Here is a 19,203-nt window from a genome sequence, read left to right on the forward strand (position 1 = left end):
AAAAAAAAACAGAAACAAATTATAATGATTTGGATAAAAATCTATGCATTTCCAAACTAAAATTTTACAAGAATTATTGTTGCATATTATAATTTTTATATCATCAAAATAAAACACTACTTTAAGTTTATAAACATAATGTCAAACTACACAAGTTATTATTATTTCAAATTAACAACTATGGTTCAAGACTCATGTAGATGTTATAGTTTTCTCAAGAAAACTAAATCTTACGCCAAAAATCATTAAAAAAAAATCATCAAATCAAGAAATTTCATTTAAAAACATAAGACTTCTATATAAATTAAAATAATCCCGCACACAGTGCAGGTAAAGTTCTAGTTTATTTTATTTAGTGGACTAAATTTTGTGTTACTGGGAAATATTTGTTCAGCAATTTTTATACCAACACACAACTTTGAGAACATCATGAAATCAACAAGATTTTAATCTTTAAGCAAAAACTTAAGATTTATAGAAAATTAGACAACACTTTTTAAAATTTTGATTTTTTTAACAAAAACTTTTTAAAAATTTGATAAATCTTTATTTTCAAAGATACATCTAACTTCGTTAATACACCCTAATAGAAATCAGTAAGGCATGATTAAATTAACTATATTTTAAAGTATGAAATGATTATAAGTATTATTCTCTTATAAACTGTGTAAGAATTACAATCATAAGATAATATAACAAATTATTCACATGATTTACGAAGAATTTTAAGGTTTGCATGATTGAATAAACATACAATATGATATTTTCTGGCTACTTACAAATTCAGGTCTACAACTCTGAATTTCTTTTGTTGATCAATCGACCCTCTCCATTGATCTATAACATCTATTCATAACATAGATTGCAATTTCATCAACCACACAAAAATCGTATTATATGCATTGTCTCAAGGAAAATGATGATGAAATTAATGATTTTGGTATCCAAACTAATATATATCAATTTCTACATTTTAACAAAATGTAAGCAAAAACTCATTTTTCCTTGAAATCCTTTAAAACAAAAATATACTTCATCACATAATAAGCTTAAGAAAAATAACCAATTTAAAATAAATCGAAAATTCATAAAAACACTTGACTGAATTTTCTCCCAAAAAGTAGAGGTATTTAGATAATATTTTCAGCATTTTTATGTAATTTTAAGTTGGATTGTATGCTTGTATCAGTATACAAAACTATGTCTAGAGGGAAAGGAGATGCATACCTTTTGACGTAACTGGACATTCTCTTCTAACAGTTGTTTTTCCTGAAACGAAGTCACATTATCTCACCATTAATATATATATATATATAATACGAATAGTCACATTATTAACATAGTAAATAGTATTGTACCTTTGCTTTTAGCTTCTCTAACTGCTCCTTGAACATCTGAGCCTACAAAAATTCCAACTATCTTCATTTCCATGATATAAACACTGATATGGAAACTACACACAAGTCTGCTGGGTCGATGTAAATAAATTTATTAAGATATGTCGCCAAACCACTGAGAAATTTCCGTGTTGAAGATCGTATCTAAATGAAGAAAATAACTTGCTAGACAGTTGAAATGGGAAAATATTAATCTCAAATTGACGTGTATATATTTGCAAGTAACATCGTCATACATACTAAGATAGATGAAGTATATACCTTTCTTGCTCGAACCTCGCCCAAACTTCTTTGCAGTTGACTATCAATTTCTTGAAGTTCTTGTAGAGAACAAGAAGAAAGTTCTTGACCCAATAGCTTTCTATACACACGCAAAAGGGAGTTAACGACTTCATAATTTTGTTGAAAAACTCCTTAGTAGTTCTTGTATATATCACATATAGCTTTTATTGGATTCATATTCCCTCACTGCAGATTGTAACTTGCGTAGTATGATGAGTATTTTTAATAGAAATTTAGATTTCTAATAAAATCCAGACTAATTGTGAAATATGTTACCATCAGTTAAGTCTAAATATATTAATTCAACTCAACATATATATATGGTTTTGTACCAATAATATTAACTATTGCGGCATTTATTAAAGAGCTCTTAATTCTTAAATTCGCCAACAAGACAACTTCGTTAACAAATATAATACATTAACGGCGCTAAAGGCTAGGTTTCCATGATTGTCTCTAAAGCAATTGTTGCAGTTGCTTATATACATATATAATATATTGTATAAACTAAGGTCACATTTCTAACATAAAACATTTTGTACTGTTTTCATAAAATACTTTTGTGTAAACTACATATAAATGCAAACGAAAGCTTTGATTTCTTTAGTTTTTTGTTTGGTGTTTTAATTTAAAGTTAAATCTAAGAGATGGTGAGTGTTTAAAAAAAAAATCTAAGAGATGGTGAAAAGTGACAACAGACAATAAAAAAAGGCTAAGGCATTATACCGCTTGTGAAACTCAAGCGGATCGTGATGCTTTCTTTGCTGTAACTGGAACTATATGTCCAGTAAAATAGATTCAAGGATCTTACTGCAATACCTTATATACTTTCTACTTAACTTTATAGGTTAGCCTCTCGTCCTCATGATCGTGATGCTTCCTTTGCCTCCTGTGTGGAATTTTATCTTCCCAACTACTGGTTTCCCTGAAAAGGCGGAAGTTTGGATCACCGGAGGCTCTGCTTTGTCTTCCTTTGGCTTAGCTGCTGGAATTCTGATTTTCTGGTTTATGTCCTTGAGAGTCATGTCTCCATCAACCCCACATGGTTTGACTAAACCAAATGGATAGATGAACGAAGATGTGAGCTTTGGAACCAGCCATGCAAATGATTTCCTACCTGCTATCCCACCCCCACACACACACTTTACATTATAATGAGTGTGACTCTATGCGACAGACTTGTAATTCAAAATTTTACCTTTAAAGATAACATTTCCAGAAGATCTAGTCAATGGCCTCATAACTTCCATGGTTTCTGTTTCTGGTGACAGGTTTAAGTACTCTGCACCAAATACACATGCATTGGGGGAAATCAAAGCTTTTGAGAACCAATGCCAAAGCTAAGTTAAAAGAGGAGTTCACGCAAAGAAGTGTGACCTGAAACATCCATTTGGACCTCAGGGGAACCAAAACTTCTGAAAGAAAGAACAGTTATCAGTAACTGAATCAAATAGGAGACTAACTTAAAAATAAGCAAACAAAATAGAGAATGAAACATACGAGTCATCAGGTAGGGGGTGAGTCTCAGGATCTTTTATGCAATCAGCGTACAACTTTGTTGCATACAGATAAAGATCAAGACAGTCCAAGTCATCGGGTAGGGTTGGAGGATCATTTACGAAATCATCGTATGCTGCCTTTAAGCTTGAGGCAGATGCGTCTTCTGAGAAAAAACAGACGAATGTTTTGTTTAGTGAAAAGAAAACGCATTGGCCAAATTGAGTTTAAAGAGTGAAGAAGAACTCAACCTGAAAACCCTTCAATGAGGTGAGATCCCTCTGGTAAAAGCTCATCATATGCTTCCTCTCTAGCCTGCGCAGAGCTGAAAAACGATGTTTCCATAGGGTCGTCATCGAAAGGTAACATCCGACGCCTCTTAACAGCAGAGCCTGTGCCACTTTGCACTTCCAAGTCCATACCGGAGATTCCAGAAAAGACAAACTAAAAAGTGTTTGATCCAAAAATGGTGTATTTGTAGAATCATAACAATAAAAGATTTAAGAATTGAATTCTTAAATCCTCGAGGTTTAGGAGAAATCAACAAAGAAATCAAATAGAAATAGAACATCAAATAGATTTTATTGATCATAGATTCATTACAAAATGATATGAAATGTAAAGTGAATCTATGAATCTCTACAAGAAGTGTTCAAAATATAAGAATGAGAGAGAGATCCCCTTGCTAAAGAGAAGTGTCTCCTTATTTATACAAGGGTGAAGCCTAGGGCTTTCTAGTCAAATGGGCCTAGCTTATTGTCTAATGGGCCTTGAGAGAGGATGTAAATCCACCCCCAACAGTAAGTCCCCCCAAGTTCGTAGAGAGAGATGAAGTCGATCTCTGTGAATTTCACGAATAGGGTTTATTAGACAATTAACTAGACACATTCATGCCTGTGACGACTTAGGCAAGTTTAGTTTGAACTTGTGCTTAGTAGAAGGCGAGTTTACTTTAAACTCGTGCTTAATGAAAGACGAGTTTACTGGACTCACGCTGAGACAGAGGCGAATTTACTGAGAACTCGTGCCTAGTAGAAGGAGAGTTTCTGTAAATTCATGCCTAGCCAAAGGCGAGTTTTTGTAAACTCGTGTCTAACAATAAGCGAGTCGACCGTAAACTCGTGCCTAATAAAAAGCAAGTTCAATTTAAACTTGTGCCTAGAATACACGTTTACCGAACTATTGTCGACCCGAAGTCTCGTGTTGAGATCGTGTATACCGAGCAAATTGTTGGCTTGTGTGTTCGTCAGGCTATGATGACGTTGAGAAGCGCCGGCTTGTGCTGCTTGTCACACATCTGCTGAGGACGATTTGGTGATAATGGTGTAATCGCTGTGTTTGGGAACACGTCATGGTAACATGACATGACCGACGAAAATGAACTGTAAGCGCCTGAGTTGCGATGAACTTGAGCTTGAGCAAGCATGGCTTGAGTTCGAAAGCGTGGCTTGAGGGCTTTGCTGCACTCCACGACTGTAATTGATTCTGGATATAACCAAAAGAATTATCATGATTAGGCCAGTATAAACCAAAAGAGATAACCAACTTTGCATAATTAATAAACAAGCCGTGGAACTCGTTATTACTTGTGCTTGTGAGTTGCACATGATGATACAATCATTGTCAACTTATTAATATCATATGGCTACCAACAGCAAAGCAATAACGTGAGCCAATGGACAACTTAGAGTTGTTTAATTATTTAAGCAAGCGGTGGAGCTCGTTACGAGCAATAAAATAATGATATGGCCATCTCATAGAAGTTATAAAACACTTATCTTTGAGTACGTGTTGTTACTAGTTGTTGGAGATGACATTTGTTCTTTGAAGTAGATGACCATGAGCTGACCGTGAAGAGACACCGCACTGGTCATGTTCTCTGTTTTCTTCTACTCCTTTCTGAGATTGAACAGCTTGAAGAATCGTAATGCTGAGATGTCACCTCACCGGTTGTTGGAGAAGCACATATTGTTTAAACAGTTCGTCATCTTTTGAACGAGATGCTGAGATAAAGACTCGAGCTTTGCCAAGATAAAGCCTCGAGCTTTGATGCTGTTGACGGATACTGAGATAAAGTGTCGAGCTTTCCAAAATCAAAATCTTGTCGAAGTGATTGCAGTAGCCACGAGCCTGGAGCACAGAGAGAGACAGGAACCGAGGTCCAAGAAGCTTTGAAGTTCTCTGGTCTGGAGGTGAGGAGCTCTTGATCGGCACCTTTGCGCAGAAGCGGGCGAGATGCGGCCAACTTCACCGGCGGATTCCGGAAGCTTCTCCAGCATCGAGAATCAAAAGCAAAGCTTCCATGTAGGTTGAAGAAAGTCTCGAACTTTGACCTGTTATGGTCAGTATCACTTGTCGGGAAAGATGCTTGAGGCAAAGCAAGATCTTGGATCTGTTCGTGTGTGGCTTTGTCGTCGGGATAAAGACTTGATCCCGGCTAGCTTCTCTCAAGAGCTCACCAAGTGTTCGATCAAAGTCCCAAGCAAAGCTTTCATGAGAAAGCTTCATCCTTTATCCAGGGACCACCACTGTGGCGAGATCTTCTGGTTGCAGGTTCACCGAAGATGAGAGAGCTCTGCAGGCTACTGAGCCAGAGGAAGGAACGGAACAGGGTCCTAAATGAGGATGTCGAGGTCTTCTGGTCGGCAAAGTCGGTCTTGTTTGCGAGTTTCATTGTGGATATGGTTGAATTCGACGTCGTGGTGGAGGAACGTATTGACGACTTAGTCACCCACCCATGAAGATGAGATGCCGAGATGGAATCACAGTAACAAGCTCTCACCAAGATAAAGTCACGAGCTTTTCCAAGATTAAAATCTTGTCGAAGTGATTGCAGCAGCCACGAGCCTGGAACCGTAGAGCTTGGAACCGAGCTGAAGGCGAGGAAGAGGAACATAGCTTGAAGTGAAGCTAGATTGCAGGTTCACCGAGGATGAGAAAGCTCTGCAGGCTCCTGAGTGTTTTCAGAATCGAAGAGGAAAGAGAGGTAAGAGTCGATTTTTTTTTTTCTCTTTTTTTTGTGTTCATCTTGGATCTAAGATTTCCCAAGTTTGATAAGCTTTGATGATAGTTCTCTTTGGCCCCCTCCTTCTAGCGCCAACTGTTTGATCCAAAAATGGTGTATTTGTAGAATCATAACAATAAAAGATTTAAGAATTGAATTCTTAAATCCTCGAGGTTTAGGAGAAATCAACAAAGAAATCAAATAGAAATAGAACATCAAATAGATTTTATTGATCATAGATTCATTACAAAATGATATGAAATGTAAAGTGAATCTATGAATCTCTACAAGAAGTGTTCAAAATATAAGAATGAGAGAGAGATCCCCCTTGCTAAAGAGAAGTGTCTCCTTATTTATACAAGGGTGAAGCCTAGGGCTTTCTAGTCAAATAGGCCTAGCTTATTGTCTAATGGGCCTTGAGAGAGGATGTAAATCCACCCCCAACAAAAAGCATAGGATAATATTAGAAATATTCTCAGCTAACGAACATGATCAGATCCGACGGTTGACAGTTGACCTTTTTGTTATGGTCCTTCGCCGGAGAAACAAATATCCAATTGAAACCGAACGGATCCGTCACTCTCCTCTTCACTCCACCGTCAGCTTCAGCTCCGGCGGCGGCAATGACTTTCGCAACCGCAGCTTCCACGTCATCAGTTTCGAGAATCGCAGGCATAGTAACCGTCTTCGCACTGTTCCATATAAGAAATAAACACAGTATATGCTCAGAGACTCTTCTGATCATCAGATCTGAAACGAAATCAAACGCTAAAAGAGCAAAACCCCTAAGAAACCATGGAGATTGAGAGTCTTAACATGAAGAGACAGAGAGGAGCAAGCTTACTCAGAAACAGAGGTAACAAAGACGTCAGAAACAACGACGGTTGTTCCGGCGAGCTCGAGCTCGGAAGAGACGAGGTGAGGGAGCTGTTGATCAGCCTTACGCTTAGGGTAGAGAGAGTGTCCAGTCTCCACAGCATGAAACATATCCGTGTAATGTCAGGATTCGTTGTCAGTTAGTGTAGTAGTAAATATTTAATTTTGGAAGCGGATAAACGGAATCGTTCGAGGATTCTAAAACATTCTCTCTCTCATTACCCCTTACTTTCACTTAATTACGAACGCATGCCCTTCTTTTTCCATCAAAACAGAACATCATGATCAAACGGAGAACAGACGAGCCGATTCTCCGAGGATCATCTCCTTCTGTCCGGATCTGATTTATATAGAAAAAATGTAACCTCTGATCCTCGTTTTTTTACTAACGCGTCTATCCGACCATTTCACTACGAGGAATATGATACAGACTCACATCCTTAAAATTTCCTATAGCATATGGAACGCCTCCATCTCTGTCACAAAAGATGGCCAGTCTGTCGAATTAAAAGTCATTTCCACTAAGTCTGAACAGTTCATCCCAAACCGTATCGGAGTTATCTTCATATCTATCATACATGAGGCAGCCCAAATTAAACTTTCCATCTCAGCATGCAGCGCTGGGAGGCTTCTGGTACACGCCCGTAATCTGAAATACTCTGCACCCGTTTGATCTTTAAGACTCCACCCCAAACAACTGACGCCGCCATTGCTGATCCACGATGCATCAGTTTGGCATGTAAGGATTCAAGGTATCCAAGGTGGCTATGTCTCGACCTCTGTAATAAACGGATCGTCATGTTCTTCATCCACTTTTTTCTTTTCGTTAGCCTTTCTCCAACATTCTACTTCAAGAGACGCATGTTGGAGAGTTTGTCGTTCCTCACCTTCCAAATGTACCAACAGATCCATGAAAAGTTATCGAATTGTGGTCTTAAAGGAGCCACCTCTTTTCGCTTCCAAAACAGAAAAATCATGTTTTGGTCTATGGATGTACTCGGGAAGTAACGCGGAAGGGACGGATAGTCCGATAAAACCAAACCTGAAGAGCTGGAGGGCATTCAGGAAGAAGATGATTAATCGATTCCATGAGCCAACACATCTAGGACAACTCATATCGGTGCTCAGGTGCCTCTATAATAGAGTTTCTCTATTTTAGTGGAAAATATAGAGAACAACTACTTTTTGTCTATATATTTAGTAGTAGAAATAACATATTTCTATATTTTTCTCTATAAATAGAGGAATACATTGGAGCAAATCCACTTCTATAATAGAATTTCTCTATTTTAGAAGAAAATATATAGATGAAAATAGAGGTGGGTTAGAAGTAGTCTTAGAGACCGTTTTTTTTTTTTTTAAAATTAGCTTTTGAAAGAATTGAATTATTGTCTCCAATCTTATTATCAACTTGCGTTTGTCCTTGAAACCACGTATCTTGCGTTTGTCCTTAAAACCACGTATCTTGCATCGCAAGTACTGAGAGCATGAAGCTGACTAGTGACTACCACAGTCATCATCAAAAGAATTAAAATATGGTAATCATTGTTTATGACGCTATTGGTGGGGACAATTGTGTGGTCCTCTGATGTTAACTATTAAGAGTCAAAACTTATTTGTCGCGATTATTATAGAGACTAATGTGGTACCTGTCGCTAACCAAAACATGTGAAATGAGCGATTATTAGGAGTTTTAAAATAATGCAGGACTTTCTGACTTCATATCAATGAATAAACTATAAACAGTGTGTGCTATGATCTTCTCTTGTTCCAACCGAGTAAGGTTCTTTTTCAATGAGAGTTGTCTTCAATGAGAGGGTGTGCATTCTAAAATATGTCAATGTCATATTAAAAGCTTCAGATGTTCAGAAACAGAGAAAACATAAATTGAGTGAAATAAGCAGAAGCGTTGGCTTAGTTTCTCATTAGTGCTAGATTCATGAATCTATGCATCTTCTTCGATGGATTCCCTTCTAATGAAACTTGGGACACTCACCAACTTCCTCATTTATGGAATCCTTCTCCTCAAGTGTTTGGTACTGTTTCCTCAACAGCAGCTGGGTCTTCTGGCTCACATCCATCGTCAAGGGGACTATCGCGCGCAGAGGAATCACCAATATAGAACTTGCAAGAAGCACAATTTGCCCCCATCCTATTGAGGAACAGAAGAAACTGTAAGTAATTTGTTGTATACAGAAGATAAAAAGTAGACAACTTGTATTGACTTACATGTGGTGCAAAGACAGGGCCTGAGATTCTCTCATTGGGGTCGAAGATCCGCGCCACAGTGAAGGACTTATGGTTAGCTGAGAAATTGAATTCTGTGAGCAGTGAGCTTGAGATAGAATACGTATGTATTCCCAGCATTTTTGTCTAACCTAAGCATTTTTGTCTTATGAATAAGTTCTTTTGTTGGGTAAAGTAACTCATTCAAATCAAAAAGTTCATTCAAATCAAAAAGTTTATTCAAATATTGATTTGAATCGTGTAAACCACATTTGCGTACAAATAATATTACGATACACTAAATAGGAGAAAATCATGAATAAACCGCTATTCTCTGTGAATGTTCCTTGTATGGCATGGTAAGTTTCATGACATCATTTTTGTGATTTCAGCATCATCAATCTTGATTCTTAGAGTTGTTTTTAGTCTTTCAGCTATACAAAGGAACTCTTGAGAATGGAACAAAAGTGGCTATAAGATATTTACCTTCATCAAATAAATGCTCAATAAGGAATCTAAAACTGAGGCTAGATTTGCTTGCCAAGCTTAGACACCCAGACCTAGTTTGCTTGTTGGGTCATTGCATAGACTGTGGTGGAAAAGATGATTACAGTGTTGAGAAAGTCTTCTTGATTTATGAGTACATTCCAGATGGGAACTTTCAATCTTGTCTCTCAGGTTTGAAGCTCAAATCTTTGTTGTGTTTCAGCCACAAAGATTGGAGGTTTCTGAAAAAACTTTTGTTGGTTTTTGAGCAGATGATAGTCGGGGTAATGCTATGAACTGGTCAGAGAGATTGACTGTTTCATTATCTTCACACTGGAGTTATACCTGGTTTCTTTGGCAATAGACTCAGGACTAGTAATGTCTTGCTTAATCAACATCGGTTTGCTAAGCTGAGTGATTATGGTTTGTCTATTGTCTCTGAAGAAACCAGACATAACACAGTTATGCTCGTTACGCTAATCTTCTGTTTCTGTTTTGAAACGGACTAAGCACCCCTAGAGAAACCACTTTTGTTATGCATCTCTTCATTGTTTTTGATAACCGGTTTTCTAAACTGAGACCAAGACTAGTTTAGCTGCAATTAGTGAGCTTAGTGGTTCTGTTTTCTGTTCTGGACTGGTTTTATCAGGACAAAACCAATTGGTGCAATGCTTCCCTTATTGTTTTTGATGTTTTTTGTTAACCGGTTTTATAAACCGTGACCAACACTAGTTTAGCTTAGTGGTTCTGATATATATTTTTTTTGACTCTGTTGGCAATTCTTTTCATGCCCCTATTTCTCACTCCTCAATTTCTATTAGACAGTTTTTTTTTTAATTTTATGTGTCTAACGAAAAATCATAAAATTAAATCGGACACGTGAATATTTTTTATTTGATTTATAGAATTTGATAAAAATATTTTAAAAATCAAAAAAACTGTTTTTTTATAGTTTCACGAAAATCATCAAAATATGGTTAAAACGATTTTAAAATATTTTTTTTTTCAACGCTGATCTCAGAGACTCAATCGGCATTTGTGGCAGGGAGATTGATCTCGGACAATATTCTGATAGCTCAGGAAATGTTTCATGGTCTGCGAACAAATAAGGCATGTCAAGGAAAATTTATGGCCATTAAAACGGATATGAGTAAAGCGTACGATCGAATAGAATGGGATTTCATTAAAGCTCTTCTATTGAAGATGGGTTTTGATTCTCATTGGATTAAACTTTTAATGGAGTGTATATCATCGGTACAGTATCGGGTGTTACTCAATGGTCAGCCACGAGGACATATAGTTCCTCAAAGAGGCTTACGGCAAAGGGTTCCGTTATCCCCGTATCTATTCATTATGTGTACGGAAGCATTAATAGCAAATTTAAAAAAAGCAGAGGCTGATAAACGGCTTACTGGCATGAAGGTAGCAAGGACTTGTCCATCGATATCACACTTGTTATTTGCAGATGATAGTCTTTTTTTCTGCAAAGCCCAACGGGAGGAAGCACAAACTATTCTCAAGATTCTAAATGAGTATGAGGCAGTTTCTGGCCAACTTATAAACTTTCAAAAGTCATCAATTCAATTTGGGTACAAGATTGAGGAATCTTGTAGACAAGAAATGCGGGATATTTTAAGTATTCAGAATATAGGAGGAATGGGTTCCTATTTGGGCCTGCCGGAGAATATTGGTGGGTCAAAAATTCAGGTGTTTGGATTTCTGCAAGAGCGCCTGAATAATAGGATTAACGGCTGGACTTTTAAATTTTTTACTAAAGGAGGGAAAGAAGTGGTTATCAAATCAGTAACCACAGCTTTACCCAATCATGTGATGTCTTGCTATCGTCTACCAAAGGCAATAACAAAGAAACTAACGAGTATTACAGCTCAGTTTTGGTGGAGCCCTGGAGGAAGAACAAAAGGAATGCATTGGAAGTCTTGGGACAAGGTCTGCATTAGCAAAGAGGATGGTGGGTTGGGTTTCAAAGATATAACGGATTTAAACACGGCTATGCTGGGTAAGCAGTTATGGAGGCTGGTGGAGAAACCAAACACCTTATTTTCGAGAGTCTTTAAAGGAAGGTATTTCAGGAATGCTTCACCCTGGAACCGATTAAATCATACTCACCGTCATATGGATGGCGAAGTATTAGCTCAGCTAGATCTCTGGTTAGCAAAGGACTAATCAAAAGGGTGGGAACAGGGTCATCCATATCTGTATGGAATGATCCCTGGCTCCCAACCACTCGCCCGAGACCAGCAAACAAAAATCAAATTACCAGTCTTCATAGTAATCCTGATCTTACGGTTGATCAACTGATAGATCCAGAATTACGAATTTGGAATTCTCAGGCAATACAAGAATTAGTGGATCCCCAAGATGCAAAGATCATAGAAAGTATACCTCTGAGTAGGTTTACCCGAGGGGATAGAGACGGATGGCACTTTACACAAAATGGAAAGGACACGGTAAAATCAGGGTATCAAGTGGAACGGGTTTACCCAGATACAGCCAAACCGGCTGCAGTATTTGGGCCAAATGTGGATTCACTTAAAGCACATTGTTGGAAAGTTCGCTGCCCGCCAAAGATTAAACATTTTCTATGGCAATTGGTATCAGGATGTATATCTGTCAGAAAGAATTTAAATGCGAGAGGGCTATCAGGGGACTTGTACTGCGATAGATGTGGGGCTACGGAGGAATCGATTAACCATGTGTTTTTTGAATGCCCTCCAGCGCGTCAGGTTTGGGCACTGTCCAATATCCCATCTAACTCAACAATTTTCCCAACGGGATCTTTGTTCACAAATATGGATTACCTATTTTGGCGAATACGGCCCGAAATGGAAGATCATCAATTTGCTTGGATATTATGGTATATTTGGAAAGGAAGAAATAATAAAGTCTTTAGTAATTTGGATATAGATCCGCGGGAGACTCTTCAACTGGCGGTAACAGAAGCACGGCTATGGGCTGAGGCCCAAATAGTGCAAGTGCCAACACAAAATCCACAACAATCGAATCTGCCGATGATTCCCGGCAGGTGGTGTTTCGTGGATGGATCTTGGAAGGAAAATGAAGTCTTCTCTGGGCAGGAGTGGTATAGTACACTAGAAGGCTTCACAGGACTAATGGGAGCACGGAATATAAGGGCTTCTCTCTCTCCTCTTCACGCGGAGACAGAAGCTTTAGTATGGGCAATGGAATGCATGAGGAATTTGCGTCAGTTTCGGGTCACGTTTGCAACAGATTGTCTGCAACTGGTGAAGATGGTTTCTGAACCAGAGGAATGGCCGGCATTTGCTAACTATTTAGAAGACATAAAGACGTTGAAAGAATCCTTCCACAGCTTGGAGATCATTCATGTACCTCGCACACAAAATTTGAAGGCCGATGGTTTAGCACGTAGTGCTAGGAAACAAACGTCCTTTGTTGTGCACATGGATGCAGAGCTACCGTTTTGGTTTACAGAGTCTGTTTGAGTCTGTAAAAGTCGATGACAAAAAAAAAATGTTTTTTTTTTCAAATTTGAAAGGTATAGAAATTAAATACTTACCCATGGGTTCACTAATCCATAGGGGGGGTTAGGGTATAGTTTTGAAGAGGGGGAAGCTTTGAATAGGGATTTTGTGTTTTGATCAAAAATAGAATTATGAAAAAGGAGTATAGAAGACTAAGAGAGCCTATAGGAGATTGTGTGTAGGAAAATAGGGGTACAGAAAAAGTTGACTCCACAGTGGTTCTGATATTAACATGGCAAAACCTAATATTTGTCACTCACGTTACAACTTTTCTTGATCACGAAACTGTCTTGAATATTGCATGTTGTCTCCTTTCTGACAGCTTGAGCTGTTTCTTCTGCATTTAGCAGTCTCTTAACGTTCCTCTCTCTATATCGAATCAAATAAACAATTTGTTAGGGAAGCTAATAAACATACTCTAACTGAAGAAAGGTAAGGAATGAAAAAACAAAAGGTGAGCGATGAGTCTTACTATGCACAGAATGTGACTTGGCGTGAAATAATCAAGTAAAGGAAAGCCAGGGAGGATGAGCTTTTGCTTATTTCTCAACCTGACCCTGCTGAGTGTTGACGAGATGCATTTTGAATTGATGAAGACAGCAAAAAACATAATAATTTTGGATTAAAGAAAGATATTGTCGAAAAGTTGAGTTTGGTATTAAAGCAGGGACTAAATTTGTTGAAATGTGCAAAGTTTAAATTATCTAGAAGGAATCTGTACAGAGACTAATTCATTTTGTCAGTCTTAACTTTTAAGCCCCAAAACTTTTGGATTGATCAGTTAAACCCAAGTTCGTAACGGATAGAAGGTAAATATGTCATTTTACTTCCGAGTTGATAATGAAGCAAAATGTTGAGTTTGAATTAAAGCAGAGACTAACTCTTCTCCAACCATCGTTAACCTACGCACTGAGTTAGCAGCATTCCGTCTTCAGTTCCGGTCGCCGTCTTTCATGTTGTAGACACTAGATCTATGGTTTGCACTCCCTCGCCCATTAATCCCCGATACTATGTTGAAAATATGTATTGAAATTTGTTTCTATTATGAGCAAGTTGAAGAGACTTACATCATGGTGAAACGAGACAGCATACAGCGAGGCCTTGTAAACTCTCTACATTAGCTTTTGAATTTGATTTGTGTTTAAGCTATCTTTGATTGTTGTAATCCTATACATATATATAGGTTGGAGAAATCATCTCTCGTTCTGAAAAGAAAGGGTTTAAACTCATTGGACTCAAGATGTTCCAGTGCCCTAAAGAATTAACTGAGGGGTAGTAAATACCATACTTGGCTATACAAATTGTTTGTTTGGTTCAGTTTCATATTGTCTTTGGATATAAAGCATTTATGTTGCTTCACTGACTTAGTTTCCTGAATTGGCCTCACATTTGGTTTTCTTCTGCTGACATTTTGGTTCAAAGAGGGCGAGCTATGCGAGTGGGATTCGGTTCTAAGCTAAATTGCTAAGGGAATGATCCTTGAAGAATGATTCAATTGTTTCAACGTTACATAAACATACATATTGGAGCAATGGGATTTTCTTACACAATGCAACTATGCATGATTGCTGAGATTATTCACATCACCGAACCGAACTGATTTTCCGGTTTACCTCTAAGACCGGCTGGTTTATTGATTCTCAATTTCCTTCATATTCTTGCAACAAAACGACACCGTTTAGCATATAGACGACGACACACCATGTTAACTTTGATCCTTTGAAGCTTCATCTTCTCTCTTACTCAATCTCTCTCTTCCTCTGGTAAACCAAGCTCAAAACGACGGCTTCCCCCAATGCTTTTGTTTATTAAAGATAGGATACTTGGGATAACAGACTCCAAATGCCGCAGAATAAAAAAGTACACAGAGACCATATGGAAACTGAGAAGCTAAACAATTTAACAGTATAGAAAAGTCTGAAGCATTTCAGGCTTTGGTTGAACACCGTAGAGAGCTGCTTTGCCAGATACTCTCTGCCCCGTATTGCTGGTTAAGTGACCATGGTCAGTGGCGGATCTAGAAAATATTTTGAATGGGGGTAAAAATTTGTTTTATATATATTTTATATGAATGTGTTTTACATTTTTTAGTAAAGATAATATGTAGAAGAAAAAATAACTTAATAATACAGCTAAAGAAAATGTTTAATAACCGAAAGAAGAAAAAAAAATATTAACAAAATAAATAGAAACTATTTGTTTTTTTTTTAAGTATCTCGAGTGATATAAATCAAAAGAGGCGAAAACCTCAACAAAAGTTTACCTTATACTTGATGACAAAAAAAAAAGTTTACCTTATACCTCAAGGCAGAGAAAAAGTGAGTAGATGAACAAAAATTTTTTTGAAGGAGTACAACGTAAGATAAAAAACAAGAAATATAACAATAGAAAAACGAAATTAGAAATAAGGAAAGGAAAATAATATAAATACAGTGAATATAATGGGTAGGAGGGGATTCGAAACTGGATTGAATGGGGGCAAAGAGAGCGCTTAAGCCGACCTAGCTACAAGATCTCTATCCAATCTAATGCAAATAAATTTTATTCTAACTTTTGTGGGGCATCTGCACCCTTCCTGGGTTATGTAGACTCGCCCATGACCATGGTCAGGTCTGGTCTCAAAATATGCCCGCTCGTTTCCTCTTGAAAGCGTCATGTCAGCATTCCTACTAGTATCTATATATATATATATACTATATATACTATAAAATACAGATGTGGTTACAGTTAATACTTGAAATAAAACATGAAACTAAAAAAGAACGTAAAAGCTATGTTCAAAAAAAAAAAAAAACTAAATATGTATGAAAAATAGTCAAATTAAACAATTGCAAAGGTAGATTTGGGTCTGTTTATTATTGATGTATCCTCATCAACTATTGTATTTGATTTAAACAATGATCTATTCAAACAATTTATAGTCACCGAACCAGAATAAAACTTAAGACTTTTTGGTTTGGTTTCAAATAAATGCGTAAACACCTAATTTGAATACTAGTGCTTATCACATCTTCATTGTTCTAATTAGTTAGTTTTATAGATAAGCTGCGTATACTAAATGTTAATACCATTTGGAATAGTATATTTTCATTGTTAGAGCCTTTTATTAATTATGAAATAGAGGGTGGTTGAATTATAGAAAGCAAGTCAAATATAAAAATGTGATTTCTTGGTTATCATATATATTTGCCCGGTACAAAATAATGGGCCGAACCGGAGCAGTCCAATTAAAAAGAATGAAACAATTGGTTCAAATAGATGGGCTGGTATACAAAGAAAATCATGAGCTGTTTTGGACATTACTCAAGCCCATGTGACCCAGAGTCAGAGCTAGGGATTTTCTCTATAAATTGCAGTCTGTTCCGACAGAAAAAGAGTTCAACTCACAACTCCGCCTCCATCTAACGGCGATGATTATCTCAGTAGAGTTTTTTTCTCCAATGAGATTAATCACGTGGTATTCTAGGAGACATTTTCTTGTTATTAAATTTCGAAGAATGTGGGTGATTGATTTTCTTCAGATATTACGTTTAGAGTTCGTAAAAAATCAAAGCGTATGTGTTGTTATTTTTCAGTCGACTGCGTCCGATGAGATATCAACAGATCTAGTGTCCCATGAGATTAGTCATGCCTTCTAATTTTTTTTTTTGTTTTGTCGCCATTAGATGTCCCGCCTTTTCTAGCTTCTGGCGCATAGATGTCCCGCCACTTCTAGTTTCTGGCGCCTCAATTTTTCATTTTGGCGCTTAGATCACCTCTGTTTTTTTGGTTTGGGCGCCTTAGTTTTCGTTTTTGAGCGCCTCTTTTTTTTTTTACATTTGATCGCTTGAATCTCTCTCTCTATATAAACACACTTTTATTTTCATTTGATCCATAACCACTTTTATTCAAAAATTCGAAATGAGATTTTTCAAAAAGTGTTTCTTCGGTTTTTGTCCTCTCAAATTGAGGATAGGGCGACGCCGCGACGGTGCCGTTCAACATTACGCCGGTGACGTTCAACAACAAGCTCTCGCCGGGGACGTTCAACAGCAAGCTCTCGCCGGTGATGTCCAAGCCGCCGATGCCGTCAAACACCTCGATCCCTCCGTCGCCGACAAACTCCCCTCTCCCGGCGAGTCCTCCGATTCCGGCGAGTCCTTTCAAAACTCCGATTCCGGCGAATCCTTGCAACACTACTCTCCCGGCGAGTCCTTGCAACACTCCGATTCCGTCGGACGCAACTCTCCCTCCGATTCCGTCGCACGCAACAACTCTCTCTCCGCCGCTTCCGTCGGACGCAACAACTCTCTCTCCGCTGCTTCCGTCGCACGCAACAACTCTCTCTCCGCCGCTTCCGTCGCACGCAACAACTCTTCCGCCGCTCCTGCTGGTTCTGGTTCTCTCATACCCTCCGCTGCCTCTGGTTTTCAAATTCCATCCGCCGCCTCTGTGTGTCCTGTGCCCTCTCCAGCTGGATCTATTCCATCCGTAGGCTTTTGTCCACCTCCCTCCTCTGGCTCTGACTCTTTTCTACTCCCGGTTGGCTTACGCTGGACAGGCCCCACTGCCTCTGTTCCTTCCGTTGGCAATGTTGTTCCATCTCCGGTCTCCTCTTCCGGTTCTGCTTCCCCTGTCTCATCAACCGGTTCAGTTTCAAGCATCCCCTCATCCGATTCGGTTTATGCCTCCATTCCTTCACCTACTGTTCCCAACCATCCCTCACCCGTTGCTTCCAACTCTCCTCCGCTTGCTTCCAACCCTCTTGCACCGGTTGTTCCCAATTTGCCTCCTCCCCCATTTATTGGTCCTTTGCCAATTCTTGGTACGTTCCCTAGGTACGATTGGCAAGATGGTGATTATGGATCTAGTATCACTTTGGCATATTACCAAGTGCAGCCAAACATGCGTCCTCGACAACCAGGTTCTAATTCATAATTAAATTAGTATTCAAAATTAAGTTAGTTTCTGATTTGTTATTATTATGTTCCGCTAGGTTGTTTTGGTGTCCTTAATCATTATTTGGGTTACTTATTGTTATCTGATGTTATCTTTGTAGAGCATATGCCTGACGGCGTTGTGGGATGTGTGTTTAACTTTCCCCACAAAATTGTGCGCACCAGAGCTCGAGTTGTTCATGTTTTTGGTCATCTAACTGTTACATCCAGTACTGGGCACATTATTCATGTTTCTGACGAAGATGATGAGATCCAACTTGGCGGTGGTGGATTAGTCACTGTGGGTGCTCGGGGAATTGTGTATGCCAAAAACCTAGAGCCTTTGGAAGTGGATTCAGACTGCTGGGTTGCAGTTCCTATCGGTGGGTCCATAGTGTTTTACGACTTGGCAGATGAACTGTTAGATGAAAACATGGATTTTGAAGTTTATTGGGAAGAAACTTAAAATGTCCTAGTGCATTGAATCCGTTTCCTACTTCCTCTCTATCTGTTTTTTTTTTTTTAAATGTAATTCCACTTGTAAGACGTTTGAGTATGGATTCAGTTTCCTACTTTCTGTCTTTTTTTTTTTTTTCTTCTAAATAATTCTAGCTGTAATACGTTTGAGTATGCGTTTCTAGTAACAGTTGTTTGTAAAATTTGCTTTTCCATATCAGTTTCTTTTCCTTCTTTGTAACAACTAATGATCTACTTGCTTCGTATTTCTCATTGTCTTCATTTTCTATACGAATCGAATATCTACTTTGCTGCGTATCACTCAAATTTCTCAATTACATTCGCTTTTATCATATCAAAAGCTTTGTATAAGTCGTAAAATAAACTGAAGAAGGTCCATGTCGTATTACATTCCCTTTTATCATATCAAATTGGCTGTGTATTTAAGATATAATCAAATCAAAAGCTAAATGGATTGGGTCATATGTTATACACCGTCATTTGTATCCATTTAGCTTTTGATTTGATTATATCTTGTTTCC

At 38.0% G+C, this 19,203-nt stretch overlaps 2 protein-coding genes across 2 annotated transcripts; one reads left to right on the plus strand and one right to left on the minus strand.

The window, feature by feature from the left end:
* Nucleotides 1-109: 109 nt before the first annotated feature.
* Nucleotides 110-7,167, minus strand: LOC108833280 (protein XRI1). The gene is made up of 10 exons (XM_056999424.1): nucleotides 7,025-7,167; nucleotides 6,698-6,872; nucleotides 3,428-3,620; nucleotides 3,180-3,342; nucleotides 3,057-3,094; nucleotides 2,878-2,961; nucleotides 1,659-2,796; nucleotides 1,359-1,400; nucleotides 1,228-1,269; nucleotides 110-846 (listed from the first exon to the last, which is right to left on the minus strand). Exons 1-7 carry the CDS (start codon nucleotides 7,165-7,167, stop codon nucleotides 2,528-2,530), a joined length of 1,065 nt encoding a protein of 354 aa, XP_056855404.1. The 3' UTR covers nucleotides 110-846; nucleotides 1,228-1,269; nucleotides 1,359-1,400; nucleotides 1,659-2,527.
* A 9,511-nt stretch (nucleotides 7,168-16,678) lies between these two features.
* Nucleotides 16,679-18,777, plus strand: LOC130504793 (flocculation protein FLO11-like). The gene is made up of 2 exons (XM_056999425.1): nucleotides 16,679-18,192; nucleotides 18,328-18,777. Exons 1-2 carry the CDS (start codon nucleotides 17,190-17,192, stop codon nucleotides 18,669-18,671), a joined length of 1,347 nt encoding a protein of 448 aa, XP_056855405.1. The 5' UTR covers nucleotides 16,679-17,189; the 3' UTR covers nucleotides 18,672-18,777.
* Nucleotides 18,778-19,203: the final 426 nt, after the last annotated feature.

This window comes from Raphanus sativus, unplaced genomic scaffold, assembly GCF_000801105.2.
Source record: "Raphanus sativus cultivar WK10039 unplaced genomic scaffold, ASM80110v3 Scaffold1807, whole genome shotgun sequence".
Lineage (NCBI taxonomy): Eukaryota > Viridiplantae > Streptophyta > Magnoliopsida > Brassicales > Brassicaceae > Raphanus > Raphanus sativus.